The 23,654-nt window shown below is 38.5% G+C and overlaps 1 protein-coding gene across 24 annotated transcripts in view; it reads right to left on the reverse strand.

Annotated features, from left to right (window-relative positions):
* The window catches only part of ICA1 (islet cell autoantigen 1), a 150,366-nt gene that overhangs the window by 99,925 nt on the left and 26,787 nt on the right, over window positions 1-23,654 (reverse strand). For all 24 annotated transcript variants that reach the window (XM_023250396.2, XM_023250381.2, XM_023250393.2 and 21 more), the window contains 3 exons: window positions 20,574-20,646; window positions 15,178-15,301; window positions 11,059-11,257 (listed from right to left, as the gene is read on the reverse strand). In XM_023250396.2, coding sequence (XP_023106164.1) covers window positions 11,059-11,257; window positions 15,178-15,301; window positions 20,574-20,646 — 396 coding nt within the window. The remainder of the gene's footprint in view (window positions 1-11,058; window positions 11,258-15,177; window positions 15,302-20,573; window positions 20,647-23,654) is intronic.

Here is a 23,654-nt window from a genome sequence, read left to right on the forward strand (position 1 = left end):
TGGAGGAAATGGGGACATGCCAGGCAGAGAAGAGAGGCAAGTAGGTCAATATGGAAAACAAGAGGTTTGCCCCAAACCCAAAATACACTACGGATAGGAAAGAGGGACGCTAACTTTGGAAACCATTGTCTGGCTCACATCACTACTTTTAGCTGTTGCTTTTTAAAGTGGAAAGATGTGCAAAAATTAAAAGAAAGAAAAAGAGAAAGAAAAAAGAGAAAGGCCAAACTAGTTCTTTCAGCAGAGAATTAAAATTAAAAGCAGACGGAGGCCCAGATAATAAGTACCAATAAAAGCTTTAGCTGACATAGCTTCAATTTACAAATCATTGGCTTTTCCTGGCAGGGCTTGGGGAAGGAGGGTGAGGAAGCATCGCCTACACAGTCTGGATGTGGAAGATATGGAAATCTTTAAAATTAAAGATGCTTTCAACTTTTTAAAACATTGATTTATGGTGACTATGATAAAATCTGTGAAACCTGAGTCTCCCATGCAGTCTGAAAGCCCTGGTGGCTACTAAGTCCCTATGCCTTCCCAGTCATATCTGATTTTGACATGTATACTTTGTTTGCGGGAGCCCAATCTACAATGTGTGTGCAAAAAGATGCGTGGTTTAGAACCTGCATGTATTTCAATTTCTTTTTAGAGCATTAGGAGCATTAAGAGGCCCTTGTAAGAGTATTAAAAATAAACTGGTAATAAATAAACACTGGGAAGCCAAAGGGAATAGAGATTGATTCATGACAACTGATATTACTTCTCTAGAAATTTTAATGACAAAAATCAGGGCTCACAGGCATGTAAGTATGCTTAGTTTCATCTGTAAAATGTGTAAGACTACCAATTAAAAGGAACTGATGAAATTGGTAGATTTAGAGAGAAGAATTGAGAGAGATACTTAGAGCCAGCAAGATGTATGAGCATATTAATCAGCATGCACGAGAATTAGATGTGGACAATGAACACAGAACATGTCATTCAAGCCAGCAGAAAACCTCCACGTTAAGAGATCCAATACCAGCCTATACAATGCTGCAGTGCAACTGCAAAGACCTAATGTGGGGTCCAAAACATGGAGGCTGTTCCCTCTAAAATAGTTGCCCTCTCCCCTTTTGATTCTGTTTTGGGAAAACATTTTTCCCTGCATTCTCACTGGTGCAATTCAGACAACTCCTTCCTTCCAGGACACAATTGAGAGGAGATGGGAAAAGTTATCTGCTTGCTTTCTCACCTTTTCCCTAAACCCTTCAGGATATGCGAAACTCTGCTTGTTCCAGTTCTCTTAGAACAGTGAAGGCTTTCAAAAGAAGCATTCTCTTCTTTCTTGATTTTGGTGGGTTTCCCTCAGGCATCTGCCTTTGATCCTTCTTTTCTTCAGTGACTTCACCACCTCACATGGCTCTCCTCCTGCTGATGGCTCTTGAAAATGACTTCATCTTCCAACTTCTTCATCTGGCTGCCCATGTGACATCACCTTTGGAACCTGGCTTCTCATCTGTTTTTGTCAACTTGGAGTTTCCTCTCATTTTATCTCTTTCCTTGTACCAAATCTTATCTGTTCTCACTCTTATCTGTTCTGCAACTCCAACCTCATTCTCAACCCTCTCCTCTCATCCCGCAATCTAGTCCTCTGCCAAAGAAGCAATCACTATTGCCAGGTTCTCGTGTATCCTTTCCCCCCTAATTTAAGATGAAAAAATTAAAGGGGAACAAGATCCTAAATGTAATAAATTTTACTCTGCTAGCTTCTTTTCAGTTTCCCTATTTGAGAAATTTATTTATTTCCTATACATTAATCTATGGGCTTTTCATATGGCTCTTCTTCCCTATATGTGGGTTATTTTCCAAGTGTCTTTGCCTGGACCTCTCTCAGAACATGAACTAATATCCATGAACTATGTTTGCTTATAAGAATGCAGAGTCCCACCTCTCAAGCCCAGAGGAGGGGAGGAACTATTTAAAGGAACAAAGCAGAAAAAAAAACAAAAACAAAAAACAAAACAAAAAACAAAAAACAAAAAACAATATTCTTCAATTTGTTTATATAATTAATCTGTCTTGAGAAGTATCCCCTATTCCAATGTCAGCAGTCACTAGAAGAACCACAGTAAGGAATCAACATCTAAATGACAATAGTTGTCTCAAGATCACAGCTGGGGAGTGAATTTAAATAGATGGATGGACAGATAGATGGGTAGTTGGATAGAAAGAGCCAATCAACTGTGAAGTGTTACCAAGCCCTAAAATCATATTTCATTTGATGGGAACAACAGAAGCCTGATTAATGCATGTGGGAATTGCATGTCAAAGTTATACCAATGGCCTTTCAAGGGCCTGCTTCTTCTTAGGGCTCCCTGAGTCCATGTGAAATTGGCCAGTGTAAGATTTTAGGGCTCCTGTATATGAATTTCATTCATCTTATGCAATGATTAAGTGTAGGATAATTGCTGAATACGCAACAGAAGTTTTTCAAATAGTTCTATTACACCTAGAATTGTCCTGAAAGTTTTATGCTAGAAGAGTTCAGCATACACACTTTAAAGCTGCTTTCTATTCAAAGTTTTACTTTCACCAAAAATTTCCGAAAGGAGGCAACATGAAGCCACCGTGAGAGAAGTAGCTCGTGGAGAACTGTGCATGCTTCAGCGAACAGAGCCACCATGAACCAGTCATAAATGGGGTGACATGTGGGCATCCATGGCTAATTTCCCTCTGAGATTAGTATTATGTCAGTTTTCTGGAGATCAAGGAATCATCAACTATCTTCTTACTATTTGCTTTTTTTTTAAATCTCAGAACTGTGAATCGAAATACCAGTTTTCTATTAACTCATTCTTTTGATAGTTCAAACAATAAAGTATAGATCAACTTAGGACTTGGATGCAAGAAGATTCTGAGTTTTCCTGAGGGACGGGAGAACCCATGAAACCACTAACAGCCTTTGACTCCATCATGTGGCGATTACTACTTGAATAAATCTTGTTAGAAATGCTTTGTTGGGGGTTTCTCAAAAATTAACCCAATCAATTTAAAGAGTGCTACTCAAAACCTTTCAATATCCCTTGATGGCAAACTAACACAGAACACAGATTTCTCCCAAAGTAATTGTGATGTAGAGCTTTCTTTCTGAAAGACTAACTCTCCATAGCCAATTAAAAAATCCAGTCTCATGTAGAAGTGACAATTTAGAAACCATCAAATCATGATTTTTTCTCCGTCACTGAAAAGTCTGGTTGTGAAGAGGAATATTTCTGAAGAAAATTCTTTTTAACTCAAATAAAAGCAACGTACAGTATTGTGAAGTTACTGGCATTCAGGAAGTAGTATATTGCCTCTGTTGGAAATTAAATAAAATCACATTCTATTTTGTGTACCTAAGTAAGCCACCATTTTGTAAAATAAGAATAATAGCATAGTGGGACAAATCTCTAAAGCATAAACATTTAAAACCAAAGTGCTTAGCTAACCCACCAGCTACCACTGTCTTTTTTTTACACTAAATTCCTTAAGATGGCAAGAATTGCAACCAATTTGCCAAGAGAGAATAAGAGGACTAGCTGGGAAAGATGAATTTGAGCTGTTAATCAAAAGGAAGAGGCTAATCTAGAGGGATAGACAGATATGGCAGACTCGGAGACTAGAGAGACAGTAACTAGTATATCATACTTCTTGAATACAGTGAATTTCCATTTAACCATAATCTAAAATGACACCTTCTTCAGGAGCTACCAAAAGTAGACAGAGGCAGATGGAACAGTCTGCGGTTGGGCTAGGGGGAGGGGAGGGAGAGTGTCATGGGCACTAGCCACGCCTCTGACCCTACAGCCAAAAGCACAACATGATGAAATACGGAAATAATGAATCCATCCAAGACATTCTAGCTGCTAACACACTGAGAAGCCCTTGTTATAAAATGGGCTCATTATACGGTAGCATTTTGATCTGGAACCTGATGGTTCTACTCAGTAAAATCTTATGTTTTGTATATTATCACCCATGAAATTCTAGAAACCAGGTTTGTATATGCCATCCAATACATATAAGTCTTAGGAAGAAAAGCCAGACAATTTGGCAAAAGGAAAACTATCTTGGACGGGATCAGTTCACACTTCGATAACACACTTTTGTCCAGTCTACTCTGAAACTTGAGAGTTAAGCAGGCTTTTCCTTCAAACAACTGGAGAAATGCCATATGCAAAGATTTGATACCTCTCTCAAGAGAGAAGTAGTCCTCTCCACTCCTCTGTGAAAAAATCTATTTCAAACCAAAACATTTGCTTTTATGCTATTCTATAGGTTTATTTTTAAACATATCAATATTTACTATTCTTACAGAAATTACAGAATATAAATTATGAATTAGTATTGTGTAGACAGTATTTTCTAGGATGATAAAATCAAACAACTCCTTGCTTGTATAACCTAAGTCTTATTTTTATTCAATGGAAGGATTAAATTTCATTCAGGAGTACAAATATTTATAAGATGTATATTATGTTCGTTTATTATGCATTTGCGGTTCAAAGGAGGGTCTTGAAGAGCTATTTGCACACCAATATCCATAAGTAGCACTATCTACGCTAGCCAAGTGATGGAAGCAACTTAAATGTGTCTGTCGACAAATGAATAAGTACAATGTGGTGGTATAAGCATACAGTGAAATACTACTCCTCAGAACTATTATTATTCCTTGAAAAGAGAAAAGATCCTGCCACATGCTACAACATGGATGAACCTTGAAGACAATATGCTAAAGGAAATAAGCTAGTTGCAAAAAGGCAAATACTGCATGATTCTACTTATATGAGGTATCTAAAGTAGTCAAATTCATAAAAACAGAAAGTAGAATGATAGTTACCAGGGGCTGGAATGATAGGAGGGGCAAATGAGGAGTGGTTGTTTAATAGGTACAGAGTTTCAGTTTTGCAAGATGAAAAAGTTTTGGAGATCTGCTGTACAGCAAAGTGAATATACTTAACACCACTGAACTGGACCCTTAAAAATGGTTAAGATGGCAAATTTTATGTTATGTGTTTTATCACAATTAGACATTTTTAAATTTTTAAAGCTTCTTAACTTCAGCATGCATTAGGGGTGTCTATAAATCAAGGGCCAGCCAACTCTTTTCTGTAAAAGGGGCAGAAGCTAAATATTTTTGGCTGTGCAGACCACAGTCTCTGTTGTAACTACTCATACCCCTATGGTATCATGCAAGCAGCCATAGACAATATATAAATGAATGGGCATGGTCATGTTACAATAAAATCTTCATTTACCAAAACAGGTGGCTGGCCCATGGGCCATATGTTTCTGACCCTTGCAAAAGTATTCTCTAAATAAAAATATAATTATACTCATTTTGTAAAAATTTAAGTCTCCTCTGCCCAAGATTTATCTTGTGAGTGAAATATTCTTTTCCAGAGTCTAAGATTAAAGCAACAGTGACAAGACCAAGCTGACTCAACAAGACTAATACTTACCCAGAGTTAAGAGGAAAACACTTCACTGACAAAGGACATGTTAGCTCTGTACCAGTGTCTGCACTTCTCTACAGATGAACTTAACAATTTCAGACCTTAACAACTTAGAGAATGAATTTGAAAAATATTACAGCTGGAAGAGAGCTTGGCGGTCATCTAGTACCTATTTCTCCTTTAGTGATTGAGAAAATTGCCATAGACTTACCAGGACCTATCCAAGCTGTCCCAGCTGGTGTAGGCAGGGCTGGAGACAGAGGGTAGAGCCATCCGAACTCTGAGGTCATGCTCCTTTGTCTCTATTTCCAATCAGGAGCCAAAGCCGGCCAGACACCGGGTTTGTAAGTTATGTTTCATGCCTGCTATTCCAAATGGTCTTGGCTTAACCCTGAAACTAATTTTTGTCATTTGCCAAGTTCGGGGGGGGAAATTAATAAAGACGCATAGAGCCCCAAAGGCCTCACCTCATGAAATTTAAAAATGAAAGCAAGGGTGTAATTATTTGTTCCCTTCCCAGTGGTACCATATGGAAATGGCATGTTTTTCCTATGGCATTCAGGTAGTATAAAGAAACCACCACCCAAGGGTAAGGTTTAGCAACTCGATTTGGTCTTCTTGGGGGCCACAAAAAACAGGGGCCCTAGTTAAACAACCAAAACAAACAACAAACACACACCAAAAACCAACAAAAGAAAATGGAGAGTTATGAAACAGATAGGTTAAAGAGTGTGTTAGCTTTACAAAAGGAACTTTCACCTCATCAAAGAGCTCAAGCCAGTGCATAGGATTGTAGCACTGGAAGAGACAGAATTGATAACGGGCCAAACACCCTTCCCTTTTATGTATGAATTAAAGCAAGTCCTGGAGTCAAGGCACTGCTTAAGCAGGCACGGTGGTGTTGGTCTATTGTGTGGACCCAAACCTGAAATTCTCCATGCTCACTCAACACAACTTATTGGGGGGTCTCAGTCCTGCCCTTAGCACTGAAATGAAGCAGAATACTCTTGTAAGCCAGAAAGCTGGAGGGCCCAGGCAAAAAGGAAAGGCTTTTTATCTCAGAATGAGGAGATGGCTGAGTGGTGATACTCCTGCATCTCTTGGCGTCTCCAGCTCCCGTGGGACCTGCCCTCAATTGCTAAAAGAGCCTGACCTCTGACAAAGACCAATGATTTCAGCAGTAATTAATGATACTGTCAAATTAATTAACCCAAGTCTTTGTCCACAGGAAAAAAAAAAACTCTCTAATGTCAATACTGCTGTTTACTAGTCCTTGACCAAGCTCTATAGATCCAAACCTTCAGTCAGGACACAGGAACACCATGGGCTGATGACCCCAGCGAGGTCCCACCTATTAAGCCATTTGTTAAGAAACCTTCTCACAGTAACATATCCTTTGATAATGGGACTTTAGTAAATTAACAGCTCTCCAAAATCTAACATGATTTTAAAAAGACACAAGCCCAAGAATGCCAGTGTGTATCATTCATATTTCCTACAATATGTTTTAGATACCCTTTTGAATTATGGTGATGAAACCCTAGACAAATGCTGTAGGATTTCATTAAGCCATTTAATAAATGGCTCTCATTAAAACGCTGGTTCCCTTGTCCTTGTCTATAAGGACTCTGACTCATAACAAATGCCCACATATACATTTCCATATTATCTCTTTAGAGGATTCAGAACTATTTTCTTACACCTAACATGGCTTTTATTCCATTTAGAATAATTACCCTCCATCCCATTTCTGACTTTCAAGAAAAACAAGACATTTAATTGACCACAGGAGGACTCTCTCAAGGGCATCAGGCTGCAAAAGCTCTTCTGTGAGCTCACAACTTAAGCTGATGTAATCTGCTACAAGAAGCTGACTTCTATTTTTAAATCATACCCTTTTACTCTGCCTTCAAAGGGCACATATATCACACGTTGTAACTGCTCATAAAATACTTTGTGGTGTAGTCTCCCGTCCATTTCCCTCCTGGGGTGAATCACACTGTCAGGAGGGGCTTCCTACTGCTCACAGTCATCCAGCCCTGCACATTTAAATTCATCCACCATTTCCTATTATTTGGTCTTTAGGAGAATAACTACATATGGCCACACTCTCCAGGTGTCTTGTTTATCACGGTAATTTTGACAAGGAACAGATGACTAGCAGGGTCCTTCTTGAGGGCTGGGATCAAGCTTTTCCACCTCTTTGTATTTCCATCCCCAAATATAGGCACTTAATAAATGCTTATTAGTGTTGCTGCTGAGAGATCTGTCATCAGGCCTATGTGCTTCAAAGGTTGCCAGAATGAAAACAGATTATTTGCTTTGTTTAATTTTAAGTTTTTCATTCATCGTTTTGGTCATGCTCATGGTGTGTTATTTAAAAGTTTCTTAGCACTTTGAAAATACTATGAGAAAAGCTTTGGTTGGAAGGGAAAGTACACTTGATCTTGCTATTTATTTATTTATACTTATTCTGCACATTTCTAAGAAGACAGAAGACTCTGTAATTAAAGTGCTGCTACTGTGGAGTATAGGAGAGGGCAGAACATATATTGCCCTGGTCTACGTGCATCTTGGTTCTGTGGCACCCCATGTCTCACCTAGATTTGTACAAGAGCCTCCCAAGCAGCTCTCCCAGCCTCAAGGCTTGGGTCCTTCCAACCCCTTCTCTATATTTTCTGGGTGAGCTAGTGAGAACAGAGGTGGTTATGCTTCTTTGGGAAGCCTCTCCTATGTGTTCCCATGATACCATGTGCTACCACAGACAATGGTTCATCATACTGCATCAAGTTTACTTGCTTGATCCCCAAGTGACTACATGTGACAGGAGGGCAGTGATCACGTCTACTTATTCACTACTATACCTTTCTGCATCTGGCCTACCATGCAGTGGGGCTTCCATATCATTTGCTGGATGAAAGAATAAATGAATGAATGCATACTAAAGATTGCAACTCAGGGGATCACATCTGTGAGGATGAATTAGAATTCTGTCTCCTCAGAAAGTGAGAACCCAAAGAACTGAATTTATTGAAAAATACCACTTTTCGTTCAGGATTCATCAGTTGAAATATGAAGGTGACAGCTGGCTCTGCAGAGACTGAAATTCTCCTTCCCACAGTGGCACCTAAGAAGCCACCCACAGCCAGACCCCTCTCCCAGAGGATATAGAAAAGTGTTTCAGTAGCATGTTTCTGAGAGATAAATGGAGACTGTTTAAAATGGAATCCCGCTGGGACAAAACACTAAAGCCTGCTCACAGTTAAATTTCATGTTATAAACTCCAAGCAAACAGCACATTCCACAATTTAAATCCATTCCAAAGAAAGCAGCAAGCCACAAAATAATGTTACTTCTTACCTACAAAACCATATGTCAATTCCAGGTGTGGGTGGTGGGAATCCCTATCGATCTGAGAAACAGAGTCTGGAACTTCAAGCTCAATGGCTGGAATCTGACCATCTGATACGAGTGCTAACTTGGGGGCCAGGTGCTGGCCAGTGAAAAGACAAATCTGGTCCCTGTCCTCATGGGCAGTCCTGCCTAATCAAATATCCACTTGAATACAGACTTCTTTAAAAAAAAAAATTCTTTCCCTAAATTCAAAGTACACCATGTTCAGCTATTAAATTAAATCCAGGGCACATGGGATTGTAGAGTAAGGCATTGCTTCAGCTACTTCTGCATGGCAAAAAAATTTTTTAAACCATATTTTCCAAAATCAACAGATTGATGACACTAAAGAGTGGGTAGTGTTTCAACATTCAACCCAAATGACGAAGAGCTTGGTTTTTATTTCATCCTAACACAGCTAGTAACCACCCTCCAAAACAAAACCAAATAAACACAATTCCACGTGAAATTCTGCCTTCCAGAGTAAGTGTATGTTTATTTTTATTACACGGCACAAAAAAGGCATTCAATAAATGTTTGTTGGATAAATAAATCACAGACAGGTATTACTATGAAAATGACTGTCAATTTCAGATACGTTCTTCAACTTTTTTTTTCCTCTTAAGGAAAAAAATTATGCCTATTTTCTAAGATTCTGACTTTCATTTCCTTGTCTGACCTTGGACTTGTTACTTAACCTAGGTATCACTTTCTTCATCTATAAAATTAAATTTGTATCTTGATTATTGTGAGGTTTAAAGGAAATAGTAAATATAAAATGTCTGGCACTATTGCCTCCACGTACGGTCTTGTTTGTTTGTTGTTTGAACTTCTCTACTCCATCCTCCTCCAACCCCCGAATAAAGTGTCAAAAACAAACCAAATTACTGGCCTGATTAGAAAGTCAGGAAATTTCTCACATAGGCTGGGCCTTGATTTTCTCATTTATAGAATGAGTGAGTTTTCCTAGTTCATGCTTTTTCAGTTCAGATTTTCCATGAATTCAGAAATCTGTCTTGCCAAGAATTTAGATGCTGCTACTACATTAAGGTTATCTATAATCAGAAAATAAACTCCGATTCCCTTCATAAAGAGGGATTCCAAATTGCAAACGAAAATAAAATTTGGCTTTTAAAAGAATCTGTATCAATCTAATACTAAGCCAAGAATTGGTGACCCTATTCTTAAGCAACAGAAGGTCCCTCCTTTCCCCCATCGCACAGACACACAGACAGACACACACACACACACACACACATCCACAACCTCCTACGCTCTAGCAGGGTTTCCCATTTACAACTCCACGATGTACCTAAAAAGAAACCTTGGGATTTTAAGCAACATCACTAATTACAAATGGATCATTTGAAATGAGTAAGATAATTGACACAATATTATGTCAAACCTAACACTTGCTTGATTTTTTTTTCTTTCACATCCTGAAATACATCCAAATCAACCAAACAAAGAACTACCAAGACTGTACACAACAAAAAGTCATTGCATATTCATAAATACTCAGTATATGACTGCCACCTAGTGGTAGGATCTGTCTTCGTATGGCCAAATCTCCAAACAGCTAAATTGACGCAAGAGAATTAAAAAAACAAGGGAATATTGTTCTTCTGCTACTCACCAGTTATTTCAGGGAAATTTAAGAGCATACCCACCTCCTCAGCAATCTATTTTCCTCAGACAAATTTCTGAAGTGGTCTATTGCAGATGCCACATTAGTTAATCCCACAACCAAACCCCACTGCTTCTCAACCACTTCACAAAACAAAGGAACATTATTATTCTATTAATTTTAATACTCATTAGCAATTAAAAAAGATTTCTCCAATAGCCTGCCCTCACTTCCCACTTTCATTTGATCTAATCTTGATTTTTAGTTATGCATGAGAAAGCATTTTGAAGTGACAACCTTACAAAAAGTGTACATTATATGAAAATCCGACTTCAATTAGAACTAGTTACTAAATCCCAGCAATTTCCAGCTGTCTCTTCTATCTTACCCTTAGAGAATTATATATCACATTAATTGGTATTCTGTCACATAAAAAGACACTGGTGATGATTAATTGCATCCTTGGTGCTTTTGAGTTATGTCTTCTTCACTAGAGTGATTCAAATCACACCTCATTACCTTTCAGCAGGTACCCCTCTTGGTAACCTTCATAAAATATCCTACCTTCCTGAACTTCTCCATTTGCTTGTAGAGGTCTGGATCAAGCTCCTGTGACACATCCTTCATCCATAATAATGCCCCTCTGTATTCAGTCCGGCACTGCTCCATGCGATTCACCGTCAGCCAAGTGTCTGAGATGGCCCGGTGCCGAAAAGTCTCCACTTCTTGGTGAAATCGACACAATGGATTTCGCAAGGCCAACCTAGACAAGAGGATAAAGCCATAATCTTGAAACTAAGCAGGCCATCAGTTTGCATCCTTGACAGTTTACCAATCTTAAACTCATGAGCCTAGAACAGTGCCTAGAATATAGACAATGCTGCAGAAATATTTGATGGATAATTGAAATGTATGAACTGATGAGTTCACCAGAAATGATTACCCATGTACTCATTCCTTAGATAACTGTTACTTGAATGTACCATTGGGAAGGGTTTCCAACAGTACTGTTGGGGGTGGTTTCATGTCTGGGCAAAGAATACCTGTCTGGAGTTGGAACCAATCCTGCGTTCATGGAGAAGGGTCAAGGCATAACCATTTCCCATTTCTATTCTTGGCATTCCCTGCTTCTGCTCCTCTGAAGCCTGGCTCTTTGAGAAGGGGTGGACTTGTATTTGACTAGGGTCTCCCTGGCTAGGTCATTGTTGGATTACTCTCCAAATGCTAGGAGTTCTGCTCCCACAGTCACAGAGAATAAAGCATGAACAGAAGAATTTTTAAATGGTCTAGGAAGGGAGAGAAGCACTGTGGATCTACTGTGTTAGGTACATTCAGATAGGTTATAGGATTGAGCCTTATAAAAGAAACAAAACTTAAGGATTCTACCATAAATGAATGTATACCATACAATGAAGTGGATAGAAAATAATTATTAGTTGTAACATATCATCATTTATTAAGTAAAAAAAAATGTTTGAGGCATATCAAACTTTGGATGCAATATTTTACAGGGGAGGGAAATACTGCTTCTCCCATCTTCCTACCCAAGATGAGTAACATTACATGAATTACACTCTTAAGATACAGTTGTCTGCATGAACTTGCAGGGCACAGGTTCAAAACATAAAAATAAGATGAAGAATTACATCTCAACTGAAATGCAAACTTATTTAGCAGAAGGGAACAGTGGTGTTAGTGAGCTGAAGTCAGCGCTTGGCATCTCCACCAGCTTCTGCAGTGCCTCACATGTGTAGAGCACAGGAAGATTACAGATGGGCCAATAAACTGTTTAAGAAAAAAACCCTTTATTATTTTCTCCAGTTTTCCTCTTTTCTGTAAAGCATTGTTTTTAAATAGTCAGCACTTCTCTAAAAGTAGTTTGCTCATATCATCCTACCAAAGTGTTGCAGGTGGTTTTCAAAGACATATTATGGTGCCATAAAGTAAGCTTGTCCTTTATCACCATTGGATTAAATTTAATACCCACCTTTCATCAAATTGAATGCACAGTTGTAGCAATGACTATCAAATAAGTCAGTAAAACAAATGCTGGTGTGAAGGTTTATAAAACTGGAGACTTCTATTTAAAGAGAGAAAGAGTCCTCAGCTGTCCGCCTAAGAATCCTGTTCATTTCTGGACTCCTTCTTCTCTTCCCTTGGACCTTGCCAATTTCCCTAAACTGGCTGAAAGAGTCTTATGAATAAAATATTCTCAATTTCTTTGACTGTTGTAAAGTTAGACAGAAACCTTTGAAGAGGTAATGACATGATGATAGATGTTAAGATCTTGAAGGAAAGAAAAAAGCATACAAAATCACTTCCATTTTTTTCTGTAACTTGCTTCACACAAGATTAGAAAGGTGAAAACCTGTTCATTTGTGGTACCAAGGACTGAGTCTAGACCAAGGAAAAACTCAATAACCAGAAATACCAAGCTTTAGTGGAAGACTGGTACACATTTTCATTGATGAAAACCTACACAAGGGGAATAATTAATAAACTGCCTAAATAAAGGTCTACTCCAAAGACATTTATCATTTAGCAGGAAAATGTGGAAGTGACCCAAGTAATAAACAGAAGGGCTCGGGTTAAGCGTATTGTGGAATGCCCTGGAACACTATGCTATAGTTGTTTTTTAAAATGTATACATGGAGAACAAAAGGTGTTATGGCTATTTGATCAAAAAATCAATTTGCTAAGTGATCAGCAAGCAGTACTCCAAAAAAACTGTCTGGTGTGACACTGTTTCTATTAAAAATATATCCCAGCATATTTCAAATTACATCCATTCGAGATCTGAAAATTCAACTTTGTCAGAGTTTTATGTCATCATCTCCTTTGTCCATATTTAGGAGGACTGGTGTGGATGTCATGTGCCCGGTCAGCAGCTGAGTGCTGTGAAACCAGGGCCACCTTGCAGGAGGTCACCTTCCAAATTTTAAAGTTGTCCAAGCTGCATTAAATTCTGGATATAGTGCAGTTTGCTAGTTTATAGTGGTGATACTTTTAAGTACTCTTTGCATTGTTTCTGTTGATTTCTTTTACTGTTTTTGTTTATATCCAAAGGTTAGATTATATAAACTTAAGGTACCACATGTGTATTCTGGGAGATAATTTGGTACACAACTCTGAAATGGTGTAACTGGATAGCCATGTTATAAAGTAATTATGTGATCAGTAATGGCAACTCTTACAGTGATTGTGTCCAGGGATTTGGCTTTGTTTCCCATAAGCTGATGTACAACTTGGCATACAGGTATGTATAAGAATTTTTCCCACTGAAATTAGTGATAAGTATATGTTTAACACATGAGAATTTACTCTTTGAAAGATTTATTGAGAACCAATTATCTTGGTAAGGCTGGGGAAAGTATATATGCATAGAAAATACCTATCAAAGCATTACATGTGGGTCATCTGTATTAGGAAATTTTTAATTGCTTTTTAATTTTCTCCTTTGGACTTGACTCTTTTAAATTTTTTCAGTAGTATTTTTACAAGGAAAAATGATTATAAACAAGATTGATTAAAAGGTACAACTGAAAATTATAAGCAAACACTTTTCTTGGAAAACAAGTGCAGAACTATTGGACATAGCTTCATTCAACTATGAAAGTTGGCACTGCCCACAAAGTCAGGGTCCAGATGTTATTAGGGAGAGCCAACGTGCCCAGGAGTAGGACCACGGGAAAGTGACACAGTTGGTCTCTTCCTTCCACCCCACCTTTTCCAGGTTTTCATTGAAACTTGTGTAACAGGCTGATGGCCTGCTCTTGGCCCACAGGGACCAAAAGAAGAAGAAATTAAGAGAAGAAATTTTTGGACAATTGGAGGAAGCAAAATGTTTGTAACCTGAAAATTTTTGGAAACTACCTACATGTCTTATGTAGGTATAATCTTGCCTAATATTAGTGACATGTTTAGGCTAATTAGTGACTGGAGGAAGAGGAATGGAGAAGGAGCGCCACTTTCCTCAGGCACTAAATGCAACTGCATGCAGGGGCTCCTGCTTATTCTACACCAACCATAAAATGAGTCATGAGAGTGTTAAAAAAATGTCACTTCTCTGCCACAATTTCCTCTCTACCAGAGCTTCTCAAACCTAAATGTGCATCAAAATCAACCGGGAAGATCTTGTTAAAATGCAGATTTGGGTTCAGCAGTTGTGAGATGGAGCCTAAATTCTGCATTTCTAACAAGCTTCTAGGGGATACTGCTGATGTTGCTGGTCCAGGGTCTGAGCAGAATGGGTCCGGGAATCATGACCACTACCTCTCCAAAGTTAATTGGCCTACAGAGAGCAGACAGGGAACATTTCCACCTGGTCTCATTAGGCTCCTGCTTTAATCAGAGGCTGGAAGGGGATCAGCCTGACTGCTATGGGCAATGCTGAAGGTCAAACATAACCCTAGGCAGCACTCAGAGTGATTGCCAAATGAAACGCTCCCTACAGACCAGAAGAAATATGAAAAAAACGAAAAAACTTAAAAATTAATAGGGAGTAAAAAAAATCATACATGTTATCTTAATCAGAGAGTTAAATACAGACTAATAACTGAGAACAGAGTAGCTCCTCAGTCGCAGGGGAGAGACTTCTAAAGAACAGGAGAGTCCCCTCCATGGCTGGGTAGACGCCAGATTCTCTGCTGACCCCCCAGTGGAGCCCCAGTGAAGGCCACACACCTTTGCTGGGAAGAAAAGCAGAGGGCCTTTCCCGTTGCTTGCATCATCTTTCCTGCTCTGGTTTTGTCTTGGAAGCCTTGGGATCGGAGAAATTTTCCCAGTTCGTTTTCTTCTTGAGACAAGACTGATGAAGAAAAGACCAAAAGGAGCCATGAACAATGAGCATTTTTATTACAGAGAGGAGAGACCCACCACAAGTTCCTCTCTCTTTTAGAGGGAAAGACGGGATGAAATTAAATCCACGTGGCAAGCTACAAGGTAAGCCCTCCCCCCACCACCATTTAACTTTCATGCTGTCCCTCCATTTGCAAAAGGAGAGATCAAATTCACTTGAGTACATCTGTCAGTGGGTTTGGTGCCCTGTAATCAGAACCAGAAAATGACCTCTGCACTGAAAAGCGAGCCGATAATGTGCCGCTTCGAGCTGAAATAAAGAAAGTTGGGTTTGTCAAGTATGACTGTGGGAATCTTTTGTGGCTGCCTATAATATAGGGCCGGTTTCCTCTGCTTACTCTCTCTCACTGGCTTTTTGATCTCTGCTTTCTGAGGTACATTCTACTTGATTGCAAAGCAATTCCATACCTTATTCATGACATGAGTTTTTGGTTGGAAGTGGGAGTGGGGATCAAGGGTGGGCAGGTAATCGGGTTGAAGTCTCAGTGGGGTTTTTAAATGCAGAGCTGGAACCATGAATTGGTCATGTCTAATCCTGGCCTTATTTTTAAAGACAACCTCAGATGACACTGCTGGTGAGACAGTTATTGGTACAGCTTTCTGCAGATTCATTTGACAGTAAACATAACATGTCACAGAATTCTATGTTATCTTTTGACATTGCACTTCTACTGTTAGCACTTTCCAAGGATTTAGTGAAATGGGCACAAAGCTGCAGACAGAAAAGTAATCAAAACATCAATATTTATAGCAGCAAAACACTTTCTTTCTCTACCCTGGGGACTGATTTATAAACTAGTGTGTATCCAAACAATGGAATAGTGGGCTGTTACACAGCCACTGGTGCCAAACCCACATTTACCAACAGCTGAGCAAAGAATGACACTGAGCTTCCTAAATGTTTTCTTTTCAAAATATAGCCCTTCTAGGGACTGACTTTGACCACTACTCTGATTTCACATTTACTTATTTATGCATTTACACATCATGTGTCTCTAAAAATGTTTTTTGAATGCTACTAGGATTCTTGTCCATTTTCATAAACAATCCAGAATTCCTTCAGAATGCACCCCATTCCTGACACAACCACTCCAATGAGAGCATTAGCCAGGAAACACAAATCCAAAGGTGAAGGTTACACTTGTTACTGCTTCCTTATTAATCTGTGACTGTAGTTCACATGAAACTTTCCAGAGGAAGACGTTTCTGGAATCCATTCTTCCTGAGAAATAAATGACTATCCTCCTTCCTCTCTGCCCCTCAAGAATCACATTGAGTCAAAGTCTGCTCAAAGACTACTTCCCTATGAAGTAGTTGATCCCTGTTTCTCTGTGACAGCAGCGCCCTCTTGGCTTCTGGTATTAGGTTGTTGGGGTCGGGCGTGTGTCTTCTATATCTTGACACTCTAACCTTCTCAGGACAGGGACCTCATCCAACTATGCACTCCCCAGGGTGAGCATAACGTCTTATACAGGGTACTATTAAGTGCTCGTAAAATTAAATTAACTATAATTTTTGCCTTATTATCCTCATATACTTTATTTCACTTTATTTTTCCTCACCACTTCCTATCCCACTTTGTTTCATTTTAAATGCTTAGCCATGATTCTATGTAGCTTAAAAAAAACCCTATAATTATAAGAAGTTTTGTTGTTTTATATTACCTTCTATTCCTTCTCTCTACTTACTGATACGGGACTCGATTCCACAACGAGTATGTCCCTACGGAGAGCAACTTCACATTTTTGTTCATAATAGCACGAGGCTACTGTCATTTTTTTTTTTTTTACCTTGAAGTCTCAAGTCACATATAAATGAACATATTTAGCTTAAGGCTAGGAAGAAACTATTCATGGCACCTACACAATTACACAGTTGGTGAAATGTACTCTTTCCTGAATAAACCTCAGCAGGTTGAAGCATTTGAAAAATTACTTTTTGTTATTTTATGCACTTGAGGACTAAATCTAGGGTGCGAAATGGTTTCAAGAGCTGGACTCTAATTAATTGGCAGTGTTGTTCAGAGGGAGGCAGAAAACGTTTGAGCCTCATCAGACTCCAGCTTGGATTACTTAGTGATGACTATTATTTTCCAAGAAGGGATGCCCATTTCTTAATTTTGATTTTAAAATTCAAATACTGAAATTAATTTAGGGAGCTTTAAAATTCAGGTGCAACACAGGTATCAGATAACTCGCCAGTTTCCACTTACAAGGTTTAACTTAACCAGGACTTAAGAATTCAGACACACACAAAAAAACCCTATTAATATTTAATTGCTGATTAGATTTTCAGATGTTTCCTAAAAAGGGAACTAAAACCAATTAGATTGGCAGCATTAATTCACTCAGCACAGATTTATGGATGATCTAATACATACTAGGCACTGTTCTTGCCACTGGGAATAGAGAGACAGACAAGACACACAAGGTCCCTGCTCTTATGGAGCTTTTGTTCATGTGGCAGGAGACAGAAAATAAAAAAAAATACGTACTCACAAATACAAAACCCAAAAAGAAAAATACCAGATAGAGCAGTAAGAAGAGGGGAGTAAGAGAAGCTGCTTTGGGCTAGGTGATCAGGAAAAGCCTCTCTGAGCAGGTGACCACTAAGCTGGGCTCTGAATGGCAAGAAGAACCCTGAATGGGCTCTTTTTTTTTTTTTTTTTAATCCAAGTTAGTTAACATATAGTGTAATTATGGTTTCAGGAGTAGAATTTAATGATTCATCACCTACATATTATACCCAGTGCTCATCCCAACAAGTGCCCTCCTTAGTACCCATTACCCATTTAGCCCATCCCCCCCAGCCAAGAAGGAGCCACTCTTAAGATAATTAGGGCAGGAACATTCCAGACATAGGAAATAGTGAGAGTAAAAGGCCTCAGGTAGCATGGTGGCTAAGGGCAAAAGTGGCTGGAGAGGTGAGCTGGGCCAGATCATGTAGGAATTCATAGACTATGGTATGGAAGTCTGGATCTTGATTCAATGTACATTTTTAAAGCTTTTTATTTTGCAAGAATTTTAGGCTTAGACTGTAAATAGAATAGAGTTCCTGTATACCCTTTTCAGCTTCTCCTAATATTAGTATCTTACATAATCATGGTACAATTTTCAAAACTAGGAAATTAACATTGGTAGAGTACTATCAACTAAACCACAACTTTATTTGAATTTTACTAGTTTTCCCATGAATGTCCTTTTTCTTCTAGGATCTAATCCAGGATCCGACCTTGAACTGAGTTATCGAGATTCCATCTCCTTCAATCTGTGACAGTTCCTCAGCCTTTCTTGTCTTTCATGACCTTCATGCCCTTTAAGAGTACTGGTTAGAGGGGCGCCTGGGTGGCGCAGTCGGTTGAGCGTCCGACTTCAGCCAGGTCATGATCTTGCAGTCCGTGAGTTCGAGCCCCGCGTCAGGCTCTGGGCTGATGGCTCAGAGCCTGGAGCCTGCTTCCGATTCTGTGTCTCCCTCTCTCTCTGCCCCTCCCCCGTTCATGCTCTGTCTCTCTCTATCCCCAAAAAAATAAACATTGAAAAAAAAAATTAAAAAAAAAATAAGAAAAAAAAAAGAGTACTGGTTAGATATTTTGTAGAATGTCTCTCAACATGGATTTGTCTTATTTCTCACAATTAGACTGGGGTTACAGATTTTGGGGAAGGAAACCACACAGGTGGAGTGGCCTTCTTAGTGCATGATACCAGGGCTACATGATACTAACAACACATTGTCACTACTGGTATCAATCTGGATCACTTGATTCAGGTGGTGTCTACTGGGTTTCTCCACTGTAAAATTATGATTTCTTTCTTTTGTAATTATTAAAAATCTTGGAAGGAAATACATGACACTGTGAAAATACCCAGTTTCTCCTCAAACTTTCACCCATTAATTGTGCCACCTTTCAGGGAACCTTGCCTGCCACAATTCTTACTGTGGTATTTGCCTAATGATGATTTTGTGGTTTCCTCATTCCTTCTGTATTTATTAACTGAAATTATTTTATAAGGAAGAGCTGTTTATTCTCCCCTGTTTGTCTATTTCCACACTGACTTAATGGATATTTACTTTACTTTACTTTATTGGTTATAATCCAGAACTACTGTTATTTATTTTGCTATTCAAATTGTCCCAGCTTAGACCATTGGGAGCTCTTTGACTGTGGTATAGACAATGGGCTGGAGAGGGCAAGGAGATCATTTAGGAAGCTGAAGCAAATCAAGTAGGACAGTGATAGACGGTGGTGGCATGAACTAAGATAGTGAGAGGATGGAGACTAAGATGGAGAGAGGAAGGAGACTGAATGCTATTCAGGCAACAAAATGAACCAGCATTTAAGACTAACTGGATGTGGGATAGAGAAACGGTGGGGGATGTATGTCCTGTGTCTTGATTTACTCAGAACTCAAGACTATGAAGCTATAGCCCAGAAGTCTTAACTTAGTAAACAGTAACATACAAAATTTATCAAATTCTGCCTCTAAGTCCTAGGATTTTGTACTTTCCCCCAAAGAGTCCTAATTAAAGACTAATGAAGGAAAATCATCAGTTGTTACTTTGTGATTATTGGAAAGAGGTCTAGCAGAAGTCAGAAACAGAAAACCTTCCCATGTTCTAGTCTCAGAAATATAGAAATTATACTATTAAATCATCTACGAATGGACATTTTAAAACTATTAACACATAACTTGATATTTAGCATTTCAGAGATAACTCTGAGTAATAACTTTAAGGCAGAATCCTATTTCCCAATAATCCAATATCCAACATAAAAAATGCTCATGAGGAAGCACTATTGTCAAAATATAGTCAAGGAATTACCTATATGTGCTTTCTCTCTCCATTTTAAGAGGAACAAACCTGGATATAAGAGAGCCAGGGCAATCAAATAAAAACAACACCAATTTTTTTTTAAAACCCAGACATAAAACTGAGAAAACTTTTTTATAATTAGGAAAATAAATGATATGTACTTACCCATGGGAGACCCAATATAAAGTTCTTGTTCTAGTTATTTGCATTGAATGATATACAACCTATGTAAAGAATTTCTGATAAAATTATTAGAGACCCTCCTTCCCACCAATTAAAGACCAAAGACAGCGCTCCTCAATAGTAATTTCCTTGTCTTACTTCCTAAACATATGAAATGATGTATTAAGGCAAAATATCCTATTTCTCACTGTTTATCTGATCAATATGTATACTTAGGGCATACTTACAACATATTCTCTTTTGATAGAGTACAATTGCTTTAGACAAGTCCAAACAGGTTCTCTGAATCGAGTGAAACAGCTATAATAAAAACACAAACAAAATGTTAAAAAAAAAACCAGACAGCAGTGAAATAAAAATTATTATACTGAACATAACTATAGTGTTTGATTTGCTCACTAAACATAAGATTGCAAGCCTAAGTATGCTTGGTGTTATGTGGTAAACTATGCAGGAACTGTGACCAGAGTCTTTAAAAATATGCTCATATTATTCTATATTTATTGGAATCCATCATCTTTGTGATCTTAATTAAGATCTCCAGAACAATAATTTCCTCCAGACTACTGAAATAATAGCTGAAAAACAGAAATCCTAAACGAAGGCACCAATTAGAGGACTCGGTAAACCAGAGACCCAATATTCATTCATAAGTTAATTTATTTCTTCTCCCACTTGATGTCTTTTTTTCAAATGTGGATCCCTCAATTAAGCATCATATTTAAAACACAACATTAGCTTATTTTGTGATCCTAATGTATTTTATGGCATGCTTAAACAACTCTATAAAAAGCCAACAAAAATCAACCAGCTGAATATTTAATTTAGAAGACATCTGGTAAAACGGAGTTTAGCTAGTAGCCCTGATCATTCATTTTCCCAATGATTTCATAAGATATACAGATAATTTGAAATCTAATGTAATGCCAAGGCCGTATCAGAGGAAGTTAATGGAAAAGCAGGTGGGTGATACTGAGAAGAATCTAATTAGATTTTAACCAACAGTGGTCCTGGTCTTTGCTTCAGAAACCCAAACAAGCTCAAGAGAAAATCAAACAGATACTTCACACTGTCTCTACCCTCTGTTTACCAACTCAGAGACCAGGGCTGGTATCAGTCGGAAAACCTAGCAAATATTCTGTCTCTGAAGAGCCACCTAAATGAGCCAGAGCAAAACTTTTCCCCCTCTCTTTGATCTTATTGGCCATGGTGATGTAATAGTTATGTGTTGGTATTATAAAGTACTTCACTGTTTGAGTTAAAACAGAGGATGTGTGTCATAATAAACATGACCAATTATCTAATAAAAAGAGATGCATGCATATATACTTAAAAGATTAAAAACCATTCCTGAAATGCTTAACATGATAAAACCTGGTCATGAAGAATATAAATTTTGCTATATCTTATTTCATTACACTGTATCCTCTATTTAGAAAAGAGCGAGAGGGAAAAGAAAAACCTTTACCATAAAAGAAAACAGAGAATCAGCAGTCTGAATCTCTTCCTTAACAAATGCTTGATATCAGGATTCTGGGTCACAAACCACCAACACATAGTAATTCCTGAATATAGGACCAAGAAGTTCAAAAAGTATGTTCTGGGGCGCCTGGGTGGCGCAGTCGGTTAAGCGTCCGACTTCAGCCAGGTCACGATCTCGCGGTCCGGGAGTTCGAGCCCCGCGTCGGGCTCTGGGCTGATGGCTCAGAGCCTGGAGCCTGTTTCCGATTCTGTGTCTCCCTCTCTCTCTGCCCCTCCCCCGCTCATGCTCTGTCTCTCTCTGTCCCAAAAATAAAAATAAACGTTGAAAAAAAAAATTTAAAAAAAAAACAAAAAGTATGTTCTGATGTCACTGTTCATTTTTTTTTAAAAACTGAGGTGTAAATTAAATGCAACTGGGGCACCTGGATGGCTCAGTCAGTTGAGTGTTTGACTCGATTTTGGCTCAGGTCACGGACCTCACAGTTCATGAGATGGGGCCCCATGTCAGGCTCTGTGCTGACAGCATGGAGCCTGCTTGGGGTTCTCTTTCTCCCTGTCTCTCTGCCCCTCCCCCAGTCATGCCCTTGCTTGCTCACTTCTTCCAAAATAAATAAACTTAAAAAAAATAAGTGCAATAAAATGCGCACCTCTGGAATGTCCACTTCTGCAGGCCTACAATCTTCTCACCACATCCAAACTAAGAAACCAAAGACCATCTACTATGTTGTGGCACTCACTAAAAGACCTGCCATCACAGGTTACTTTTGTCTGTTCTTAAGAGCTGTTTTTGAGAAAATATTTCATTAACAGCTAATTCTTGACACATATTTAAACTTAGTGCAACATTTCTATCTATATTAACTTCCCAACAGATTATAGTAGAATCTGACCATTATTATAACTTGGCAATAAACTTTTCTTATGCTGGCAGAATAAAAGTTCTTGTTTCTTTCTTTTTTTTTTTTTTAATTTTTTTTTTCAACGTTTATTTATTTTTGGGACAGAGAGAGGGAGACACAGAATCGGAAACAGGCTCCAGGCTCTGAGCCATCAGCCCAGAGCCCGACGCGGGGCTCGAACTCCCGGACCGCGAGATCGTGACCTGGCTGAAGTCGGACGCTTAACCGACTGCGCCCCCCAGGCGCCCCAAAGTTCTTGTTTCATAAACTAGTGTTCTGTGGATAACTTAGGGTAAGAACACATCAAAATGGTTTCCACATCATTTACATATGTTTTATTGATGGAATCCATGCTCTCTACAAACATCAATACTAGTTTGAACATTTTTGCAACACCTCTATTGTGTAACATTATTAGTCTCAGCTAAGTACTGTGGATGTTATGTGCCTCGGACAGCAGCTATTTTGATTTAAGTACAGTTGGTTCAGCAAAAATGCTGCCAGGGGCGAATAAGCATAAAAATAAAATTACCATATTGTGTTTAATGAACTAATAATTACATATTGAATTCCTTTTTGAATAATACTTGTATTTACTGGGTTAAAAAGAAAAATAATAAAGGTACAAGATGTGAAAAGCATATGCAATTTATAATCATTTCAATTATATGCAGAATACTAAAATCAGAACAGATGCCTCCTGGTTCTACTTTTCTCCACTGTTAGCAATCTCCATTAGAACATTCCCATCAAACCTAGCTTCAATTTGAACAATTCCAGAGACAGGGGAAAGGGCTGGGAACTGATATTTATTGCATTAACACGCATACTGATTCAGTTAGTATTTACTGAATGTGTATAGTGTGTCTGGCTGAGGATACTATGGTGAATAAGGCTGACACGGAATTTGATCTGTTAGTGGAAGTA

This window comes from Felis catus, chromosome A2 (assembly GCF_018350175.1).
Source record: "Felis catus isolate Fca126 chromosome A2, F.catus_Fca126_mat1.0, whole genome shotgun sequence".
Classification (NCBI taxonomy): domain Eukaryota; kingdom Metazoa; phylum Chordata; class Mammalia; order Carnivora; family Felidae; genus Felis; species Felis catus.